The 23,479-nt window shown below is 43.9% G+C and overlaps 1 protein-coding gene across 6 annotated transcripts in view; it reads left to right on the top strand.

The window, feature by feature from the left end:
- Window positions 1-23,479, top strand: part of RANBP9 (RAN binding protein 9) — a 160,199-nt gene that overhangs the window by 15,950 nt on the left and 120,770 nt on the right. For 3 of the 6 annotated variants that reach the window (XM_079933669.1, XM_079933668.1, XM_079933667.1), the window contains 4 exons: window positions 739-792; window positions 2,147-2,261; window positions 10,061-10,192; window positions 12,258-12,335. In XM_079933669.1, coding sequence (XP_079789795.1) covers window positions 739-792; window positions 2,147-2,261; window positions 10,061-10,192; window positions 12,258-12,335 — 379 coding nt within the window. Of the gene's footprint in view, window positions 1-738; window positions 793-2,146; window positions 2,262-3,251; window positions 3,330-3,503; window positions 3,538-10,060; window positions 10,193-12,257; window positions 12,336-23,479 lie in introns of those variants that run through there. The other 3 variants (XM_079933673.1, XM_079933672.1, XM_079933671.1) reach the window with 3 other exon arrangements.

Raw genomic sequence — 23,479 nt, 5'->3', positions numbered from 1 at the left:
TTTGGTCTCAATGTCAACAAAATTGCACAATATCTTTGCATAGATATTAATAGCCAAAGGCAAGACACCATTTTAATTCTGGGTAGAAGTAGTCAGTTCCCTTAGTAACACTGGATTGTGACAATGCCCATGTGGGTTTGTTTTTTGTTTTTTTCAATTAAAACCAACATGTGATGGTTTAGTGTATTTCTTGTATCTGTATATTTACATAGTGTTTTATAATCACAAGGCGACATCTATGTCACAGAATAATATTCCTTGAAACTTTTTTTTCCCCAACTTTATATCTTTTCTCTCTTCTGTCTAAGCCTCAAATAGTGACCAATTTTGTTTGTGGTTACAATGGGATAGCTCCTAAATTGAATTGTTACCCCACTTATTTCAACCCTCTCAAAGCCAAAAAGCATATGTCCATCTAAATTGGTCCCAGGGAATGCTGTTATAATAGTGGGAGGGACCTAGAGACAGACATCCCAGCGAAGAGATGAAAAGAGAAAACCAGCAGAGAGTGGTGGAGGATGACAAAAGGGAATCCAGATGTTGGAGCGATGAGTGAATATAAATAAGAAACCCCAAAGCACAGATCAAAAGGAGAAGGCAAGTAGGCTACTTTACCCTAGGGGTGGCTTCTAGTGGTACATATTCTTGGAATTACTGAGACCAGAATATTTAAGGCACCAGAGGAGGAGAGAGAGGGGAATAAATCAGAATCTGACCTGTGTTACGTGTTTGTTTCAGTATTCATTAAACGAAAGGAAGCTGCTGGAAGTAAAAACAGAAATGGTGTCATTGGTAAGAAAAGATTCACTTTGCATCTTGCAGAACTGAAACTCTACCCTTGAAGCACCAACCCCTCCTTTCTTCCTCCCCTGGCTGCCACCATTCTATTTTCTGTTTATGAATCTGACTATTCTAGGTCCCTCATGTAAGTGGAATCATACAGTATTTGTCCTTTTGTGACTGGTGTATTTCACTTAGCATAATGTCCTCAAGATTCCTCCATGTTGTAGCATATGTCAGAATTTCTTTCCTTTTTAAGGCTAAATAATATTCCATTGTATGGATGTAGTAACATTTTGATTATCCTTGTGGCCATTGTAAATAATGCTATGAACATGGGCATACAGATATCTATTGGAGTTCCTGTTTTCAATTATTTTGGGTATATATACCGAGAAGTGGAATATCATAGGATTTTTTGGAACATAAAATACTTAATTATCTTAATGAAACTTTAAATCTCAGTGATTGAAGAATAATAAGGAATGGAGATGTTTTATTATATTTTTAGCTTATGGCATGCATAACTTATTTACCATCCTATATTACCTGGGACCTTTGAAACCTGCAAGAGACTTCCATGAGAGAACACTAAACTTTTCCTCTGGAATATTTTACTCATCCAGGCATTTATTTCCTTATTCATTACCTGAATTATTCATCACAGGGAACCACTTACTTGCCCTAGGACTTTTAGTGAAGTATTTCCAATGCTTTTATGCATTAATGAAATCTTACAAACCCTTTATAACATCAGCCAAACTTACCACCCTTTGGGAGTTAATTGTGTATCTGGTTTAACTGTATTATATTTGGGAAAGAACGCATATAGGTCCTTGGTATAGCCAAGCCTCATAATAATAAAACACTTGGCATTCGAACTATAAAGGAAGAAAACTTTTTAAAACTGAATAGAAATAGCATCAAGGGGAGCGCTGTTGCTTTTAGATTGCCTGAGATTCCATTCATTTTGTTAAAGCACTTTCTGTATACCTTTCACTAAGAGGAATTCAGAAGGATGAGGCTTAGTCATTGCCATTGAGAACAGACCAGCTTCATAATCTTAATCTTATTTGCAGAGAAGTCTATAATTTAAAAAGCTTCCCTCCATCAGTTATCACACTTGATTCTCTAAACAGCTTATGTGACGGCAGGGCCAGTGTTACCTTTTTCTTTGTCTCAAACAGAAGGAAACAGGCCTAGAGATAGCTACAGCCCTGACCAGTACAATACAGCATGAGGCTAGTAGAACTCAGACTAAAGCCCAGGTCTCCTTAGTCTGACCCTGCTGGGAAGGGACTCTAGGACTAACAGCAGAGGGGATGCATCCAAAGTGGTTTAATGCTGTGAATCTTTCTTTTAAAAGCACGCCCAGCAAGATCGGGCCATCACGCAGACAGACAGGAAGATAGATACCGAGGTTGCTGGCCTCAAAACCATGCTTGAGTCACACAAGCTTGATAATATTAAATATTTAGCAGGTAAGCCATTTTGTATCTAGATTAGTTAAAACAAGCTGAAAATAAATTTAAACAAAAAAAAATTTTTTTTTAATTTTTTGGCCATGCCACGTGGCATGTGGGATCTTAGTTCCCCGACCAGGGATCGAACATGTGCCCTCTGCAGTGGAAGCGTAGAGTCCTAACCACTGGACTGCCAGGGAAGTCCTAAAATAAATAAAATTTATAAATTAAGTCAAAGACAGATATTGCATTTGGTTGATTCTAACACAATTTTTTTTCATGTTTTAACATCTCTGAAATTGGAAGGCATCTTACAATTTCCAATAGATGGAATATCATACAATAATTGGCATTTTTTCTTTCTTTGTAAAGTACATGATTTTATTTACTACTATTGATGGAATCTTAAATTTCATGAGATACTGGCATCGAACTATAGTTATTTGGAGTTATTTTTCGTAACATTCGAGATGGAATATTTTACAGATAGTTGAGTTGTGATCTTTTCTGCTTCAATGGGTGACACTCCTTATAAGGTGTTATTTTCCTTTTGCAGTTTTTGAGCCAAAAGAGGGAAGGAAGATTCATGTACCAAAAAATATTACTTAGCCATTATTTTAACTCAGATTTAACATTTTGGATCAATCAATATTTTGAAGTCTAATAGTATTTAGAAGTAGGATTTGCTCATCAAGTTAGAAGGTGTGTCCCTGTGTGTTACATGTGCATATACTTTGTGACCACAGAATTTTTGTGATTCTGTACTTTTACTGAAAAGTTTTCTTGGATATTGGATGCATTTGTACTTTCAAGATGATGGTCTCAGGTGTGGGGTTTTCTAATAGGCAGGTGTTTCATGGGATGTGGCACATCAGTGAGCAAGCCAAGTTTCTTGGGTTTGGTTTTACTTTCTTGGTGGAAAAGTGTCTGTTTTCTTAATAAAAAGATGTTCCCGCAAGTAATCGTTCATAGAACTAATACTATGCACAATTGTTTTTTTTCTTACAGGATCTGTATTTACGTGCCTAACAGTAGCTCTGGGATTTTATCGTCTGTGGATATAATAAAGTATCTATTTAAAGAGCATTTTATTGTTTTGCCTTAAAATACCAGATTGCTGTGCTTTTTTTTCCTCATTTCCAATTTTAATGCTGATTTTTAATTTAATGCATATTATTTATTGTATGCAAATTATGGACATATAACCAAGGCAGAGAAGTGAGAAATTTCATAACTGCTTCTTCCATCTTTTCTGTTTAGTTGACTTTATAACTCTGAGTGGTGGTGGACGAAGCAAGGAAGACTCCACTCAGCTGGGCCAGTGAACTTGGTCTAACCTTTGGGACATACCAACAGTAAATATTTGTATAACTCTCCACAATTTTAAATCTTTTGTTTTAATCGAGGATTGGGGGTCTCCATTTAAAAGGCACAGGAGCTTTACTAAGTGCTGAAGAATCATTGTAACTGAATCCTCTTCACCTGCTGACCCAGACCCTAATGTCAGCCGGTTGTGTTTCAAGGTTGTTAGAGTTTGTGTTAGAGGTTGTTTCAAGTCCGCTTGGTTGGTAGCCTCATGCTACATTGTACTTTACGCCCAAAAGAGATTTTTTTCTTGTAATTTCCACTGTCTTAGTTATTATTCTGTTCATTTTCTGTGTGCCTTCCAGCTAGAAAATCTTGTTGCCTGATGAAGCACTGTGATTGGGATGCAGACTCTCTCAGCCTCCTAGAGTGGTAACTTCCTCTCCCTCCCTCCCTCCCTCCCTCTCACTTGGCCCCTTCTCCTCTCCTCCCTCTTGGTGTGAGAGTTGTTACAACGCCTCAGGTGTGGCACTGCCTCCCTAGAGAACAGGCTCGCCCTCGGCGTGGAAGTCTACTTCAGTCTGTGGGACAGGCTTTCTTCCTTCTGGTCTTCCAAGGGAGGCACAGGGTGTAACTTCTGTAGCAATATCTAGATGTGTAGATAGTGCACGTACTTTCCAGAAATGTCTTTAATGAATACGCCTTTGCCCATTACAAGCTCAGGTCATAGGCTTTGAAAATTAGATAATTTTCATGCCAGGTATCCTAATCTAGGTTGATTTCTTTGGTTGTTAAAGACATTCTCATACCAACCTTACCTCTGTATTTAAAACAAATTCCAAGATACAACTGGGGGTATTTTGGAGACGCACATTCTCATCTTACTTGAATGACCTGCACGTAGAGAGAATAGCATTTGAGAAACGATGACACTGAATGGCACCTTCCTGTCTTTCTCCACATGCACGCGTGTGCATATAACCTGGTCCAGTGGAGAAACCACATAGAGACTTCTGGATCAGACTGGTACAAGTGCCCATCGTCATTGTTCCATCCACACTGGTGAAAAGTTACCCTCTGTCCTTTGGGTGTCATTTCTAAACTTTGTAACGTGTAAGCCATTGCCTTGTTTGAAACATTTGTGTAGCATAAAGATTCTGAGCTCCAGATAAGTATAAACATCAAGTACTTTGGCATGAGTGGTGTAAGTTTCAAAGTGAATAATAATTTAATCTTTTTTCAACTAGATCCAAAATTATCTTAACTGGCTCATAAAAACATTTTATAGATATATTCTTCCCCTTTCAGAGAAGGAGCCCCAGAAAATACTGTACATTTTCCAACTGCGCTAAGTATTAAAGAGTTAAGTAAATGACATACCATTCAGACCACCTTTGCGATATAACTTTGGCTAGTAGGAGCCTGAAGGAGCTTGGAGCACAGACACTCCTCCAAGAAAAAGAATCCCCCAGAGGAAACAGTACTGTATGCAATTTTGTTTCAAAGCAAATAATAACTTTTACAGGTTAAAAACAGAAAGTGAAGTGACCTTATATCCTGACAAGATATTTTTTAAATAACATTTCAGTTGGGTGACTTTCTGTCTTCTGTCAGAAGTATTCCAGATGACATTCCTACTGGTGATGCTGGGGGCCACATCAGTCTGTCAGTTAATTTGGACCGCTGATTTTGCTGCAGAGTTCTCTGCAGTACGGAACAGCCCCCCCACCTTCCCTGCCTTGGGCACAGTGCACTTTCCTTTTGGTGACCTGGATTGCATGCGTATACGGAGGCTGGGAGGGTTCAGGACCATATTCCCTTTCTTTAGTCACGTGTATTGTATTTGAGAAGCATAAGAGCCAGAAATACAAGTGTACCCTTCCTGGTGTGGACCCAGACGTCTGTGAACACGTAAGTGACTGGGACTGGACACGGTGTGATGGCTCCTGAGCTCACCTGGCTTAGAGGATGCAGGTCACTTTAGGAAATTCGGCATTAGCACTCATAAGGGGGAAGATGCCTGGCAAAATTCCCAGATACCCTGCGTCTAAGCACACGGGGAAATTAGCCATAGCAAGGTCCTGAAAATTACCCCTCCAGGCACAGGTGCCTAAAGCAGAATGTCAGGTGGACAGAATCTGTATTTCCTGTTCATGCACAAATCACTTAGGAGGTTCCTCCGCCCTCCTGCTTTCTCTCCCCTCCCCTACTCTTTATCTTTTTTTAAAGAGCTTAAACTCCAACCCCACTCCTTTCCTGGACCCTTAATAAGCGAGCCTGTTTGTGTGTACCGTTCTTCACAAGAAACCTGAATTTTTTTTTTTTTTTTTTTTTTTGCGGTACGCGGGCCTCTCACTGCTGTGGCCTCTCCCGTTGCGCAGCACAGCCTCCGGACGCGCAGGCTCACTGGCCATGGCTCACGGGCCCAGCCGCTCCGCGGCGTGTGGGATCTTCCCGGACCGGGGCACAAACCCGCGTCCCCTGCATCGGCAGGCGGACTCTCAACCACTGCGCCACCAGGGAAGCCCCAAGAAACCTGAATTTTGATTTCTGTGCTGGCCTTAGTCCTCCGCTGGTTTTCCAGCTCAGTATCTAACAAAACTCAGTCTGAAGGTCTTCATCTTTTCCCTTAAGTATGCCAAGTACCTCAGCTGAGAAGTCACAAGTTCAGGAAGGAAGGCTTGACTCAAAGCAGCCATCTTACTGGAATTTGTCTCTGAACTCTTTAAAAACCAAAATCCTGAGCTGCGGTGTCTATGTCGCTGCCTGGGTGGTGTCCCTTGGCCGCCGCGTGGAGCTACGGGCTCTTCCCTCCGCTCCAGGCTCCTCCTTTGCAGCCTCTCCTCCTGTTAATTAGCTGTGTCAGCGTTGGCAGGCACCTCTCTTCCTCCCCCCTGCTATGCTGTGTTCTTAAGAATTTTGGCGTCATTTCTGAACAAATGTCATATAGATGGCACTATGGAGCTCATGTCTAGAAAAGTGGCTCTTAACATATGTTTATCAAATGTGTTGTGACTTTTCTGACACTAAAGCAAAAACATGTTAATCAGGAATAATTTATTCTTTATATAAAATGTTTGAGACTGTTTAGCCTTTTATCGGAATTTCATTTGGAAAATATCAGTCTTTCTACAGATTTATAACCTATGTTCCTCTGCTTATAACCCAAACCATTTCTTAACCCTTTCGTTACTTAAGCAAATATTCAATTACATTTTACTATATAATAGAGTGGGCATATTTTTATGATATAAAATAAAATATTTAATTCTCTAGATGTGACTGATATACTTTTCTATCTGTTCCAATTGAATGTGAAAACTACAACTTCTGCCTACGCTGTATTTCAACTATTATTCCCTCCAATTGTGAATGGTAACATTGCTGTATTATTTTTTAAATCTAATACCTAAACATCTGGATTTGCATAGAGGATACGTTTGAAAGTGATCGTTTGATTTACAAAATAAATTTTTTTTACTATTCAAAAGAATTCTTTTTGCATGCTCGTGTAAAGTGCTTTAACTCCTTGCTTGAGGGGAAATGAGGTTTATACGCAAGTTTTTAAAAACTGCTGAAGATTCAGGTTACAGGTGATAAAATCCAAATCAGACTAGCTTGAGCAAAGAATTTGCTTTTCTTGGCTTACACGGTCAAAGTTCAGGAAGAGCAAAACGAAAATGCCATCAGAACTCACCTTCCGGCGCCTCACACCTCTGCTTTTTCTCTCAAACCAACTTCACGTGTGGAAGAGCAGCCAGCACATGCCCTAAGTCTTAGGATGGGAGAGTTCCACTTTGGAAAAGCCTGGAAGGAAGACTCCAGAGCAAGTACCTCAGGGAGCAGCTAGAGGAAGGGCCCTGGGTGGGTCCTCCACGCTTCTGCCCCCGGACCTGTTCAGCAAACGTGCCACCTCTGAAAAGTTGGGCTCTTCTGAGCTTCCTGCAGAAGCTGACCTTCCACGGGACAGACGTCTGCTCGAGAGGAAAGCAAAGGAACGTGTTGGGAAAGTGGGTAAATGAAAGCCTGGAAATTAATTTTAGATACCATTTTCTCCAACCGTGAATCTTAACTCAAGTTAGTCACATAAAAACCGCCTAGGTTTGAGGGGGAGCCGTCAAGTTTCTCAAAGGCCCTACATGATCTGCAAACCCAGTCTTCGTGTGAAAATGGTGTCCCAGATGCTGGTCACCCATCTGCCTTCTCACCTCAATCCCACTTTCGCATCTGTGATGTGCAGACAAACTAAAAATCTGTTCTTTGCCATGGGTCTTTGATTTCTTTAAAAGTAAGAAAATTGTTTTAAAGAAAGACATTTTTAGGAACAGCTTTGTCTCTGGAATCTAAACCCCTGGCGTTCCACAGCAGAATCTCACCACCGTTCAGTGTGCTGGCAGCCATGTCTCTACCTTAGTTCTGCAGTTTCCACTGGAGGATCAGACTAAGACACCGGCAAGGGGTCGTGGTGGCCCCCGTCACCCACAGAGTCTGAGCCCAGGCATTTCTAACACATAGGGAGCAGTGAGCTGCTGCTCTTTCACATTTCGCAGGTATGTAGAGAACTATTTTTAGGCCAACACGCAGGAGTGAGAAGTTGATACACGCTCACATTTTGCAAGATCCTAACTATTCCTTTCAGTTTAATCTTTTTTTTTTTTTTTTTTTTGCATGCAGTCTGTGCTTCGGTAAACCCGGATCCGTTGTACATGATTCTGAAGTTTCAAGTCAGCTTATTAAGCCCAGGAGCTGCACTCACAGCCTCAGCTCAGTGTGTGGTTTCTGCACTTACTGTCTTTCAGGAAAAGTTTTTTAAAAACTTTCCTCCTCAGCCGTCTCAGACTCAGACTCCACAATACACATTCCCCCAGGAGAAAAGCTGCTTAGCGGCCTCTTGTCCCTCAGCCTGAAAGTCAGTGTCTGCCTAGCCCAGAAGTATTTTCCACTAGTTCTCTTTTACTTTTATACTAGTTTATGGTTTGCATGAACCTCACAGCATTCCCAGAGGCACTGTAACAAGCAGTGTCTCTCTCAAACCTGAAGAATTGCTATCTTGAAAATCTCAGTGGTAAGACTTCGTGGGGAAAAGATGGAAGCCTGGGGGAATCAAGATATTCAGTGAACCCATGAGAGCACTTAGAATTTTTTTTTTTTACATTTGTATCAGTTGGATGCTTTCAACTGCAAGTAACATAAAGCTAACAGTGACTTATACCTCATGACTTTTATTACTGAAGTCTAGAAATAGGTGATTCTCAGGATTGGTTGGCAGCTTAACCCTTCATCTTTTCACTTTTACCTTCCTCTGTGTGTTAGCCCCCAACTTCACCCTTGGGATTGCCTGATCACAACGTGGCTGCCACAGCTCCAGGCATCACATCCTCACACAGCAGCATCCAAAGCAAAAAGAGATGCACAAAAAGGGCTCTTCTCATATGTCTGTCTCTTTTTAATCGGGGGGAAAGATCTTCCACCTTTCCCACAGAAATCCTCTTATGTCTCATAGGCCAGGACTAGGTCACATGGTAGCAAGAGGTTGCAAAAGGGAATGTTTAACTGTTTCAGCCCCTCTGGTAGGAGGCCGGCAAGGAAGAAGGAGTCTGGAAATGGTTGTTGATTGGCATTCAACAGTGTTGGTTACAATGTTCGTGAAAATAAAACACAGGCTACAGACTAAACAGAGCTATATACTAGCTTGATCTGAAATTTGAGTGGTTCCAGGAAGTGCAAAAAGTAAGTCTACATTTGGTAGAATTCGAGGTCGAGAAGGGATGTCTGGGCACAGTCGGTGGCCCTCAGTCTTGTTCAGGGTGGGTGGACCTAGAAGGCATCGTGTTCTCTACTGAACAATATGTTCTTTGTGAAATGCTGCAAATTACTGACATATCTACTTGCTTCCTACAACCCAGGAGAGGTGTACCTGCAGAAGGTCTGCTTCTGATGCATGTATGCAATTAAATCAAAAAGTCAGGGGTTCATGGAAAAACAATGTAGCTGTTGAACCAAGCATGGCCAGTGAGATCTGGGTTTTCTGCATTAATATTTATGTGAATGCCTTTGCTTGGCTATGAACACCAGCAAGTGGTAGGAGGCAAATCAGTAGCAAGTCCACAAAGTTTAAGGAAACTCTAAGAGAAAAAGTGAAAGATGGAGAAAAGTCTATTAACTTCTTCCTGCCAATTAATAAAACCATGATTATTTTGTTTGGACAGCACAATATCTTGGTCTGGTTGCTAAAGACCAGTTTTTACAGGCAGATAAGTTTCACAACCACTAATATGATGAGTCAGGAGTCCTGGGCTTAGCCCCCTTACCAGCCTTACCACTTGCTTCTCGGGAAGCCATTTAACCTTGCCAATCCTGAGTGCCACATTTCTAAAATAATAATAACAGCAATAATAATGGGAATAATTATAGAGCATTTGTTTACTGTCTTACACTATAGCCTTTACATGCTCACTGAATCTTCATCGCATCCCTAGGAAGTACGAACTGTAATGATCTCTATTTTACAGATGAGGAAATGAAGGCAGAGAGAGTTGAAATAACTTGCCCGAGAGTACCCAGCTACCAAGTGGTGACTCCAGATTCAAACCCAAGGGTTCTGACTCCAAAGAATAGAGACCCTGCCCAACTGAGAGCACTTGGTAAGGATCAATGAGGCCAAACATGTGAACATGTTTTGTAAACTGTAAACCCATACATGCATGGAAACATAATGTAGTCCATGTGTAATAACTGGAATCCTACTCACACCACCACCCAAACAAGTCCATTTCCCTTAGCTTGCTCCCTAGCAGCCACCCCAGAGCACCAACACAGATGATGCAGTATCCCAGCAAAAGAACATAATCCTCTGAATGGCTGCTGTATAGATTAGAGTAGGTATTAGAGGAATATAGAGGACCTAGTGGAAATAAGTGTTATACCACAGCAGCCCTTCATGTAAGTCCCAGGGTGATGGTGACTGTTCACATTTTACTTTGGAGGTCTTTCTATAAAAGGATTGGTGCTGGCATGGAGCCCACTGTCCAAGCCTTAGATTCATCTAAAAGTTTAGGCCTTAACTAATTCCTTACTGCTTAGTTCTGCACCCTTCTTTCTGTGACACGATCATTAACTAGGATATTTCACTCTTAATCAACCAAGTCAACCATCTGCAGCACTTTTCAAAAATTTCAGCCGCTTTTCAGGTTTCCCAGGAAGCTGGGCTACCCAAATCCTGACGAAGCCCTTGGGAACGCTCACATCCCTTCCAAATTCTGCTTTATTTGTGTAAAACCTTTCTTGCCTCCTCTCAGCTTTCCATGGAAACCTTGTGTCTCGTGCTCTTCTCAAGCAAAGCAAGACTTCAGATCTCAAGGAGGTGGGAGGAAGAGTAGGCACACAGGGCACACCATGCTTCCACCCCAAATGTTTGTATAAATTATACACACACACACACACAACTGCACGAGAATAGACACACAGAGCACACCATGCTTCCACCCCAAATGTTTGTATATATTATACACACACACAACTGCACGAGAATAGGCAACTCCACAGAGACAGAAAGGGGACTGATAGTTGCCTGGGGCTGGGAGGTGTGGGAAAATGAAGAGTGAAAGCTAATTCTACTATTTCTACAGGGTTTCTTTTTGGAGTGATGAAAATATTCTAAAAACCAATTTGGGTTATGGTTGTACAACTTGGTGAATGTAATGAGAACCACTGGATGGCATATTTTAAATGGGTAAATTTTACATTGAACTCTATCTCAATAAAGCTGTTTTAAAAAAAAAAAATGTCCACTCTACACCTCCAGTTTACAGATGAAGCCTGAGAATTGTACATTCGACTGCACGGGTCACACAGCAGTGACCGGGGACCCAGGCTGGGATCTGAGGGGCCAGCTCCTCCAGTGGCCCCGTGACTCCTGACTAGTCTCCTGAGATGATGCTTTGGTAGCTGTTAAATCCTAAATTACTTTTTATTAGGGTTCAGTGAGGACTAAATGACATAACCTAGTCGTCCACCTTATGTTGGCAGCGTTTTATGAGGGGCAGAGTCGACTCCTGATCAGCAAAGGGAGAGAATCAGAACTCGTCCATTTATGAGTTTGTCTCTCCAAAGACACCGTAGGCCCCCCACCCCGGGGCAGAGTCGGGACTTGCTCCTCTCTCATCCCCAGTGGCCAGCAAGATGCGTGTGGCAGCCAGGGTGGGGCGCGAGGGGACAGAGGCCTCTTCTAGGGAGCGAGTCAGCATGGGGCCAGAAGGGGCGCTGTAAAAGGCAGCAAAGCCCAGAGGTCAGCCATCCCAGGACCCCCATCTCCCCACTCTGAGTGGACTTTGGTGATTCATCCCCATGCCCCCAACTTGGACTTACCCAGGCCTGGGTAGGCAGGTAACTGTGTTTCACAATTCCCCAGCTGTGGACCGGCTTCTTAGGCTCCGCTTTCCTCCGAGAGATGCCCATCCCCCTCCTCCCCTTCCCGGCCTCCCCTCCCCCTCCCCCTCCCCTCCCCCTCCCCTCCCCCTCATCTCCCCCTCATCCTCCTGTCTCAGGCAGCGGCATCCAGGTGGTCCTGTGAGGGAGGGTGTGAGGACCTCCACGGAGAGCCAGGAGGCTGGGTGTGCTGGTCTGGGCACTGCAGAATCACTTTGAGCTTTAGTTTCTTTGTGCATAAAATAAGGAGGGTGAACCTGGTGCTTTTATTGTCCTTTCCAGACCGTAACTCTGGTTCTAAAGCACTTCAGTCTTGGAATGCGGGCACCCCAGGACCCAGGACTCATGGAACAATAAAATGTAAGTGTTTAAGGAAGAGACCTTCCATTAAAGAGTACCCATTACAAACACTAAAAGTAACATAGGATAGCAAAAAGGGGAGCATTTTTCTTCTTTTTTCAACTCTAACTCATTCTCATTTACCGCCAACATTGCCCTGAATCTCTATCATTCTTTGTTAAAACTTACCGCCTCCAAGAAGCTGCCTGGATCAACTCCACTGCTGTCTGTGTTCCTCCCTGTGGCTTGGTTAGGAACGTGGCCTCCAGAGCCAGGCTGCTGCGGTTTGAATCCTGTGTGACCTTGGGCAAATGACTTAAGGGAGTGCCTCAGTTTCCTTCTCAGTAAAAAGGGATAATAACAGAACCTACTTCACAGGGCCATCGTGAGGATTCAATTAGTTTATGTATCAATACATAAGCACCCACTACCTAGAAACAATTTGTGTTAGCACAGAATTGAGCGTATTTTCCACATGTTGACATGTTTTATAGTTGCTTCCAAACATCTTTGGAAGAACTGTCCTCTAACTGATGTAAAAATTCTGATGGAGGACTTTCTCCTAATTTGAAACAGATTGCTCTGGGAAGCAGCAGGCATTTACCAAAGACTCTGTGTGTGCAGGGCATTATTTTGGCACTGGGAAAGGACACCAGTTAGAGAACAAAGTCCTCCATCAGAATTTTTATCAAGGATGGTCCGCCCTTATTGTCAACTCGGATGTTTGTTGGAGACTTGTCACCTTCTTGTTTACCTTGTTCCTCTGAAGCCTTGTTTCATATTTGGCCTGAAAATGTCCTGTAGCTGCGCCAGCCTGGTGCCTCGGGACTGCTCTGTACTGGGCTTCAGATTACAGGTTAAAAGCCTGCTCACTCTCTGAGGGGGACCAGAGGAGGCAGGAATACAGTGGGAGTGGACGGGGTGGTGGGCTAGAGGGGAGAGCCCCCCGCAAATGTTGGCATCCACGGAGGGGGCACGGGGCCCAGGGATCCCCAAGGTTATAAAAGTCCTGAATTCGTGTCAGGGCTCATGCGTCTTTGCAAAGGTCTGCTGCTGCTACGTTTTCGCAGCATTGACCACTAGAATCCTGCAGATTGTTCCTTTTGTGATTATAAACTGTCTCTGGAGTAGCATGATGTGGGCGGCTGCAGTTTATAGAACTACTTGGACGACTCGGCCTACTCCTCAAAGGAACGCTCGCTTTACAGTCTTCCAGGCTCTTTCTTGCAAAACAACATGATACGTCAGTCTGTTTGGGAGGAAAGGAGAAGAGAAAGGGCATCTTCCAACTTAGGGACATGAAGAAATACCGGAGCACAGGCCAGCCCTGAATAGAATTCAGCAGGAACTCTCTTTTATGCATCTCCCTCTCTGCTCTCTGGGCCTTTTCCTCATCCCATGGTCTCCATTCTTCTGTCAGACGCCCACTCCCTTCATGTATTCTCAAGACCCTAACCCACCAAAACCAAACCTTAAACCCCTCTACTCTCAGGAAAAGTGCAAATCTCACCCTTCATGGCTTCATTATAAGGGTGGGCTTTGACAAAAAACCAAGAGACCTGGGTTCGAATCCTCGCTCTTCTGCTTCCTAGTTGTCTAAACTATTGCAAATTGCCTGACCTCTCCTATGTACAATACAGGTCATAACACTCACCGTACGTGGTAGTGTGTTTTCAGCTGCAAGTAGCCAAAAAGCAAACTCAAGTAGGTTTAACCAAAAGGAGATATATTGACCCACATAATCGGAAGTTCAGAGGTGGGACAGGCTGACTGAACCCTGGTGTCAGGGGCCCAGGTTTCTTCTGCATCTCTGCCTTCCATCCTCAGTGTCAGCTGCACCTTAAGACTGGCTTCTTTCACAATCAGGGTGGCTGCCAGCAGGATAGAGAGGGCAATGCCCTCGACCAAGAACTGATAACTGATACCAAGGGAATGCTATGTGCTGATTGGTTTAGGCCTGGGTTCTTAAACCAATTACCAGCAAGGTAGGGACATGATTACCATGATTGGTATACATAACCAGTGGTTCTCAAACTTGAGCATCGTCAGAATTACCTGAGGATTTATTAAACTACAGAAACTCAGTGCCAGAGTTTCTGATTCAATAGGTCCAGAGAAGAGCCTGAGAATTTGCCTTTCTGACAAGTTCTGAGATAACACTGAAGCTGCTGGACCTCTCTTTGAGAACCACTAACATAGACTAATCAGGGCTACCCCTGGACTGGGGTCAGCCCTTCAAATTGCACAGTGAAGAAAGAGCGAAATGGATCTTACAGAGTTAACTGTGATATTCAAAATCTTGTAGAGTAAATGCGGAGATTGTTATAGTAATCTATTGCTGTGTAACAAAATGCTCCAAAATGTAGTGGTTTAAAACACCAATTTATTACTATTTCTAATAGTTCTGTGGATTGGCTGGGCTCAGCTGGGCAATTGTCACTTAGGGTCTCACATATAGTTGTAGTCAGATGTTGGATGGGGCTGGAATCACCCAATGGCTACTTTGAGCTGGATGCCCAAGATGGCTTCTTCATTCACATGCCTGGTACCTGGCATGAGGTGGCTGGAATAGCTGAGGACTGGCTGGGCATCTCTTTCTCCATTCAGCCACCCCACATAGTTAGCTTGGGCTTCCTCACAACATGGCAGTTTTAGCAGAATTGAATTTCTTCTTTTTTTAAATTGAAGTATAGATTATTTACAATGTTGTGTTAGTTTGAAGTGTACAGCAGTGATTCAGTTTTACATATATATATATATATATATATGTTCTTTTTCAGATTCTTTTCCACTATAGGTTATTATAAGATATTGAATAGAGTTCCGTGTGCTATACAGTAGGTCCTTGTTCTTTACCTATTTTATATATAGCAGTGTGTGTATGTTAATCCCAAACTCCTAATTTATCCCCCCTACCCACCAAGAATTGGATTTCTCACATGATGGTTGACTTTCCCCAGAGTGACCGTCCCAAGAGACCGAGGCAGAATCTGTCAGGCTTCTCCTAATCTAGGCTTGGAAGCCATAGAGTGTCACTTCTGTCCTATTCTACTAGTTACATGTGAGTCACAGGGCCAGCCCAGGTTCAAGGGAAGGGCACTGCACAAGGGCATGAATATGCAGAGGCAAGGGTCATTGAGAGGCCATCTTAGGGACCAGCTACCCCAGGGATTAAAGGAGATCATTCATGTAAAGTCCTGAATATGAATGTAAGTGAAGCACTTACCATAAGTCAGTGCTCAGGAAATGAGTATTATTATGATTGCTGTTCTTTTCAGGGGACTTTGCTTGTTACCCTTGCTCTGTTAATTTAGGAATTTAAGGCTTTCTCAACTAGCAAAGGATTTTCAGGTGCTAGCCGGCAGGTGAGGTACTATTTTCTCAGCGAGTGATCTTTCCAGGGTCCCCCAAAACCATACCCACAAGTAACTATTTCCTTAACCAGGAGTAAGCCCTTGCACTCCCAAGTACTTCCACAATACAGTGGAAAGCTACCTTTTCTGTTGGCTTCCACATGGCTCCTATACTAGAATGTTGGCTTCTGTTGAGGCTCCTATAGACTGGCTGATTTTACTGGTAATTATGACAGCTCTTTTATTCTGTTTAGTCCTTTGGTAAAAGCTAGCCCACCGATGTCCTTATTCACATTTCAGTTACGGAAAGTCTCTGGAACAACGTCTTATACAGTTACTCTGTATCAGTCCCAGTCAGGCACCTCCCCTCGGAAGACAAATACACCTTCCCAGTTTGAACAACACTTCCCATCTCTTAGCTCCAGAATAGTCTGGTAGATAGAACAATTTTTCTTATTTCTGCCAAACATGTACCTATATATCTTAACTTTCTACTTACCAGGTTGTTTTCCCCCTTTCCTTCAGAGCGTGAGAGTGAGTTGGGTTTTTATTCAACTGTGTGACCCAGAGAAACTCGAGGGGCTCTCCGTTTCTGCGTGTTGTTGGGAGTCGGGGGATGGGGGGAACAAGTGCAATCTAGAAGAATCTACAGGTTCAGAGGGAAGAAGCAAGGGGAGCCTCAGGAACTAGAATGTTTCGTCTGTCAGCTAATGTACCCCCTGCAGCCCTGCCAAGCTCTGATGTGTTTAGACTTGAACTTCACGGGGAAGGTCGCATAAAAGCAAGTTCCTGGGATTTGTTCTGTAGTCTGAGTAGGCTGGAGTTTTCTCGCTGGGCTATTTCTGTGCAAAAAGCTGTCTGGAACCATCTGAGAGTCACTAACCACTGTAGTTTACTGTAATATATTTTCTAGTCACTTTCTGTTGCATCATTTCCCCTCCATTTTATGCTTAAGGGAATGACTGCGTGTATGCTTGTGCATGTCTGTGCGAGTGTGTGTTGTGTGTTTTCCAAAGTTATGTTACCATGGAGAGTTATTTGGAAAAGGCGTCTTATGAACCACTTCAGCTGATGTATAAAACTGCATTTCAGAAATCAAAGCTCCTCTTATATGCATAGACTCTGCCTGGAAGGACACGTGAAAAAGTGGTAAGAGTAGCTGCCTCTGGGGCAGAGAACTAGGGGGTCAGTGGCTGAGGGAGACTCACTCTTCACTGTGTATTATTTAATTTTTTTTACCATGAGCATGTAATACTTTTTAAAAATGAAATCTGGAGATTTAGTGCCAAGGCTTCTTTTGGAAAATATTCACTGACTCACATGTTCCCTTTGACTCCTGTACTCAGCTCCCCGGGAAGAATTTGGGACTCTCTGAACAATCATGGGCTGAATATTGAAGGTGGAATCTGACTGCCTTCTTGGGTGCACATAACACATCTTCAAGGCTACTCCTCACCCCCGTCCATTGGGATGGATAAAGGGGGTTGAGTGGAGATACCATGTCTGTCAGATTCAATAGTAATCAATAATGGCTTTAAACACATTCTTCCTGACAGTATCACAAAGAACACGTAGCTGGTGGTGAATGTAACAGCCCACTGACTGCAGGGAGTGAAAATATACATGATGCCTGAGGTTCTGTCAAGCCAGCATAAAACGGCTCATCCAGGTCGGACAGGGAAACTCCACACCTGGTCATGTAGAAGAATGAGCACTTTCATAAACACTTTCATAATGTGTCTACACATGTTTTGATTCCCCAACAGACAATGGCTCTGACTTCAGAAGTTGTGGTAACCTTATTGTGTATTTTCATATTCTCTGTGCTGAACGGATGACCCACTTCCAAACCAAGAGTACAAATTACAGATGAACATCCCAACTGCATTTCATGTTCCAGCCTCACTAGACTGGGAGTCCATGAAAATAAAGAGTGTCAGCACAGCACCTCTCATGGACGGTAGGTAGTCAATGTGGGCTAACTGGCTTGTGCTGAATGCAGTTCTGTTCACTGGAAATCATTAGCCAGCTCAAGAGGGAGGAAAATGGAATGAAAAAGAAAAACATTGCCCATCACAAAAATAACTCAAGAGCTGTGCAGTCTGCCAACATCGGTCATTTGTGTTGAACTTGCTTTCAGCACTCTGTTAAATATACCACACCCTACCGCGGAAGCCATCATTCCTTTCCTTTTGAGTAGCAAAGTAGTGGGAACTAGAAAAACTTCTGTGAATTTGGCAAGCGTTGGGGTGAATGTTTCCAGTCAATATGGCAAAGGTGAGGATGGCAGAGGGAAATCCGTCTATTCATAGTGCTTTAGTGTCACCTGTTCATTAAAGGCTACCTTCTGGAGGTTGAAGCCATGCTTTCCTGTACCTGAGACAATGCCTGGACCTCGTATACTTGGCTGACAACGTAATTTTGCTGCACAGATTATTGTTGTATTGTTCCAATATGTTTGAAGTGATCATGGAATTTCACGTAATGCTGAACATGTTCCCTTGGGAAACACTTTATGTTGCACATAGAGCCACCCGGTCTGAAAGTTCCCTGCTGGGCACGTTGTGCTACTCCACTGAACACAGTGGGGCAGAGGTTTCAGAGGATTTCAGTACAGTTGAGAGAAATTTGCTGACTGCCAGCCATGTGCCAGACCCTTCCATGAGTTTTTCACGTCTTCACGTGTTGTTGACAGCCACCCTGTAAGGCTGACGTCACTGACTGCTATCCGAGGGCGGAAGCTGGAGCACAGGGAAGTGGGTGCCTTGCCGAGTGTTTTCCACTGTAAGTGACAGAGTTGGGCTGCTGCAAACCCAGGCTCTCCTGGTCCAAATGCAAACTTCTTTTCCTGTAGCAGTGACACTGACTTCCAGTGCCTCTTTGAGGCTGAAGATTAAGCTGTGCTCACAGTTTGGACATGGCTTTCAGGGAGGATGCCCAGACCATGGAGGGACATTGATGAGGATGAGAACTTGGATTTTTTTTGGGGGGGGGTCCACTAATTGATAATACAATGGCATCTGGAGAGTTAGAGGTGGGATTCCCGCTCTAACTCTCCAGGATATAAGGTTTCATGGCTGGACTTCCCTGGTGGCACAGTGGTTAACAATCCGCCTGCCAATGCAGGGGACACTGGTTCGAGCCCTGGTCCGGGAAGATCCCACATGCCACAGAGCAACTAAGCCCGTGCACCACAACTACTGAGCCTGCGCCCTAGAGCCCGCGAGCCACAACTACTGAGCTCACACACCACAACTACTGAAGCCACGCACCTAGAGCCTGTGCTCCGAAACAAGAGAAGCCACCGCAACGAGAAGCCCGCACACCGCAATGGAGAGTAGCCCCCGCTTGCCGCAAATAGAGAAAGCCCGCGCACAGCAACAGAGACCCAACTCAGCCAAAAATAAATCAATTAATTTTTTTAAAAAGTTAGAAAAAAAAACAAAACAGCTTCATGGCCTATGTCCTTGACTCAGAATCAAGGGATCAAAGGGTTCAAGATGGAAACCCACAGGGAATGTGACAATGGCCAATGACTAGAGCCAGGTCAGAGCAAGACTAGCACTGGCCTGCTGTGTGGCGGCCACTATTCTCGTTAGCACCGAAATAGCCATGAACAAGACAGATGAAGTCCTTGCCCTTATGGAGGCAGAGCATAAAGAGAGAAAACAAATAAACAAGTAGTTAACAAATACTGATAAATAACATAGAAAACAGTTCAGCCGACTCAGGGGGATAGAAATGTTGATGGTGGTGGTGCCTGCTATTTTCCATAAGGGAGTCAGGAAGGGCCGCTCGCTATGGGACACGTGAGCTGAGACTTGAAAGCAGTGAGGGAGCAGGCTGTGCAAACATCTGGGAGAAGAGATTTACAAGCAGAAGGAACAGTAACTGCAAAAGCCCTGAGGCAAAAGGGTACTTGGGGCGTTGGAGGAATAGCAGAGATGGGTTTCCCAGGTCGGGTTCCCCAGGGAACAGTGTCTGAGTTGGGGATTAGCACACAGGTTGTTTATTAGGGAACGCTCTTGGGGTCAACCTGTAGAAGGGAAGGGAGGGCCAGGAAGCAAGCCTGGGCAGAAGAAGAGGAAGAGCTGTGATGGTCTCAGCAAACGCCTCAGACCACCAATGGGGAGTTCTGGAGATAGGATGGCCCTTCAGAGCTGCCCCACATTGAGCAGAAGGGGCTGAGCTCTCACACCCTGGTGTCCATCAGCCGTGGCTGCCATGGGAAAGGGGCGGGATGGGATGGGGGGGCCATCTCTTCTCCTCCGAGGCATCCTCAGTGCCTGTGGGCTGTCAGCCAGCAGCACACCCAGCGCTAAGTCCTCAGTTCTTGAAGGTTCTGGGTGGCCCCTCCCACCATCCACTGCATGCTGGTGTGATTGGAGCAGAGTGAGCAAGGAATTAGTGACAGAAAATGAGCTCAGAGAGGTGTACAGGGGCCAGGTTGCGAAGGCCCTTACAGGGCTTGGTGAAGTCTTGGACTTTTATTCCACTGGAGGTGGGAAGCATTGAAGGGTTTTTGAAAGTAATGCTAAGCTCTAGCTTATGTTTTAACCTGCTGGCTCTAGCAGCTAAGTGGAATCGACCGTAGATGAGCAAAGGGGGTAGCGGGGGAAGGGTTAGGAAGACTCATCCAGAGATACTTGCAATAAAGAGGTGACGATGGTTTAGATCAAAATGGGACTGGTGGTGGTTGTGAAAAGTTGTTGGACTTTGGATATATTTTGAAGGTAGAGCCAATAGCATTTGCTGCTGGATTGGATGTGGGGTGTGAGTGAGTGAGAGGAAAAACAGAGACAACTCTACTGTCCCCTGGAGTCTAGGACACTAGAGAGGATGGAGCCGCCCTTTCCTGGCATGGAGAAGCCTGTATGTATTAGTTTCCTGTTGCTGCTGTAACAAATCGCCACAGACTTAGTGGCTTCAAACAACATAAATTTACTCCCTTACCGTTCTTGAGATCAGAAGTCTAAGGTCAAGGTGTTGGGTGGGTTATGTTCCTTCTGGAGGCTTTGGGGAGAATACATTTCTTGGCCTTTTCCAGGTTCTAGAGGCTGCCTGCCTTCCTTTGCTCATGGTCCTTTCCTGCATCTTCAAAGCACATCATTCCAACCTCTCATTCTGCTGTCATATCTCCTTTTTCTCTCTGTAACTCTGATCCTCCTGCCTCTATCTTATAGGACTCTTGTGATGACATTAGCCCCACCCACATAATCCAGGATAATCTCACCATCTCAAGATTCGTAACTTGATCACATCTGCAAAGTCCCTTTTGCTATGTAAGGTGACATGTTCAGAATTCTAGGGATTCGGACATGGACCTACTTGGGGGGCCATTATTCACACTGCAGAAAGAGCTGGATTTGCAAGGTGGAATCAGAGCTTAGCTGTGCCTATGTTAAATTTGAGATATCTTGTAATATCCAAGTGGAAACATCAAGTCAGCAGTTGGATAAATGAGTCTGGAGTTCAGAGGAGAGGTCCCAACTGAAATATGAATTCGGTAGTTTTCACAATATATTTAAAGCCACATGACCAAAGATATTACTTAGGGACTGAATGCAGAAGGAGGAGAGGAGAAGTCCTAGGACTGAGTCTTGGAATATATTCCATTGGTTGGGGATCCATAGAAGAGGAGGAACCAGCAGAGAGGGACAAGGGCGGCAGGAGGAGAAGCCTGAGAGAATGGTGGTCCAGAGGCCAAGCCAGGAAAGGGGTTCACAGCAGAGAGAACAGTCAGCTGCTGAGAGGTCAAGTAAGATGAGGACTGCGCAGCACCCATCAGACTTGGCTGGTGACCTTGACATGAGCAGTTCAAGGCCATGGTGGGATGAAAGCCTGACTAGAACAGGTTCAAGAGATAAAGGGAGGAAAGGAATTGGAGACAACTGGTATCAACAACCTTCTGAGAGTTTTGTTGGAAAGAAGAGCAAAGAAATGCATCAGTAGCTGGAGTGAGTTTGGGGTCAAGAGAAGGCTGATGAGCCTAGGGTCTTCCAAGGACAGCTCCAGTTCCAGAGTCTGGACTGGGCGAAGTCTGGGGGTGAGCGCAAAGGGGGCCCAACTGAAGCTTGGAGAGGAGAGGAGGGGCCAAGTAAATCCTGCTGTGATGAGTGACAGGAGCAAGGAAACACTAATACAGATGTGCCTCTCTGTACAATGACTCTCCTCCTACAGATGCTGAGAAGCTGGGTATGGACTGAGGCCTTTGGAAAATTTGGTCTTACTTTAACTACACAGGAAATTATTTAGAGGACACGGGTGATGTTTTAATGTGGAAAATCCTTTCCAAATGTAACTATTATGAGAATGTCCGTGTATCAGTTTTCCCAAAAACTGCATACACCTCTCATTACACTTTTAGTTCCCCACCAACATCTAGTATGAAAGGAAATATGATTATATAATATTTTCTTCAAAGGATGGATCTTAAACTTTTTTATTTTTGCAACCGAGGCGATCACAGTGCAGTTGTGAGATGACAGAATAGCACGTAGTTTGAAAAAGCTAAAACACGGGGCAGGAAAGTCATTTTCCAGATGTCACTGAATAAACCTGGCCAAGCCTGGCAATGAAGCAAGAGAACAGGAATTCAGGGCCAGCAGGCCAGTTGCCCTCAGGACCCAAGGGAGATAGACGCACATTAGGAGCCATAAGGGGGGTGGGGGTGGGGTTAAAAATTCAAGGACCAGAGTCTAATATATAAACAGGACCTGGATAGCAGCCTGGGGCACGGGGACAGAAGATACCCCAGAATGCCTGCAGCGCGGCCGGGCTAACAGCTTTGGTTTACACTAAGGAGATGGTGCCCCCCACCCGTGCTTGGAGACTCAAGGCTATAGAGTATCACCTTGGAAATGAGATCTTCAAAATCATCCAGATATGCCCAGAGAAAACCATCATTCAAAAAGACACATGCACCCCAATGTCCACTGCAGCACTATTTACAGTAGCCAGGTCATGGAAGAAACCTAAATGTCCATCCTCAGAGGAACGGACAAAGAAGATGTGGCGCATATATACAATGGAATATTACTCAGCCATAAAAAGGAATGAAATTTGGTCATTTGTGGAGACATGGATGGACCTAGAGACTGTAATACAGAGTGTAGTAAGTCAGAAAGAGAAAAACAAATATTGTATATTAATGCATATATGTGGAATCTAGAAAAATGGTATAGATGATCCTGTTTGCAAAGCAGAAATAGAGACACAGATGTAGAGAACAAATGTATGGATACCAAGGGGGAAAGGGGGGGTGGGAGGAATTGGGAGATTAGGATTGACGCATATACATTATTGATACTATGTATAAAATAGATAACTAATGAGAACCCACTGTATAGCACAGGGAACTCTACTTAATGCACTATGGTGAACTAAATGGGAAGGAAGTCCAAAAGGGAGGGGATATGAGTATATATATGGGTGATTCATTTTGCTGTACAGTAGAAACTAACACAACATTGTAAAGCAACTATACTCCAACAAAAATTAATTTAAAAAACAAAATCAGCCGGCCTCCTCAGGGCCTTTGACGCACTGTTCCCTCTGCACGGCCGACTCAGCCCTTCCCTGAACCCCAGGCTGACTCTCCCTCATCCTTTAGGTCTCATCTGAAATGTCACTTGGTCAGGAAAGCCTTTTCTGAGTGCCCCAGCCAGACTCGTTCCACCTGAATCCATTTGCAGGGCCAATTAATTTGAAAGCTACAAATATTTTTTCTATCCCAATCTTAGAATAAAATTTTTAAAAACTGTTTTAAAGAAGGTAAGCATCTCATTCTAATCAGGTATCGTTGAGGCCATG

The sequence above is a fragment of the Stenella coeruleoalba genome (genome assembly GCF_951394435.1).
Source record: "Stenella coeruleoalba genome assembly, chromosome: 10".
Classification (NCBI taxonomy): Eukaryota; Metazoa; Chordata; class Mammalia; order Artiodactyla; family Delphinidae; genus Stenella; species Stenella coeruleoalba.
This window is presented reverse-complemented; position numbering and strand designations above follow the sequence as displayed.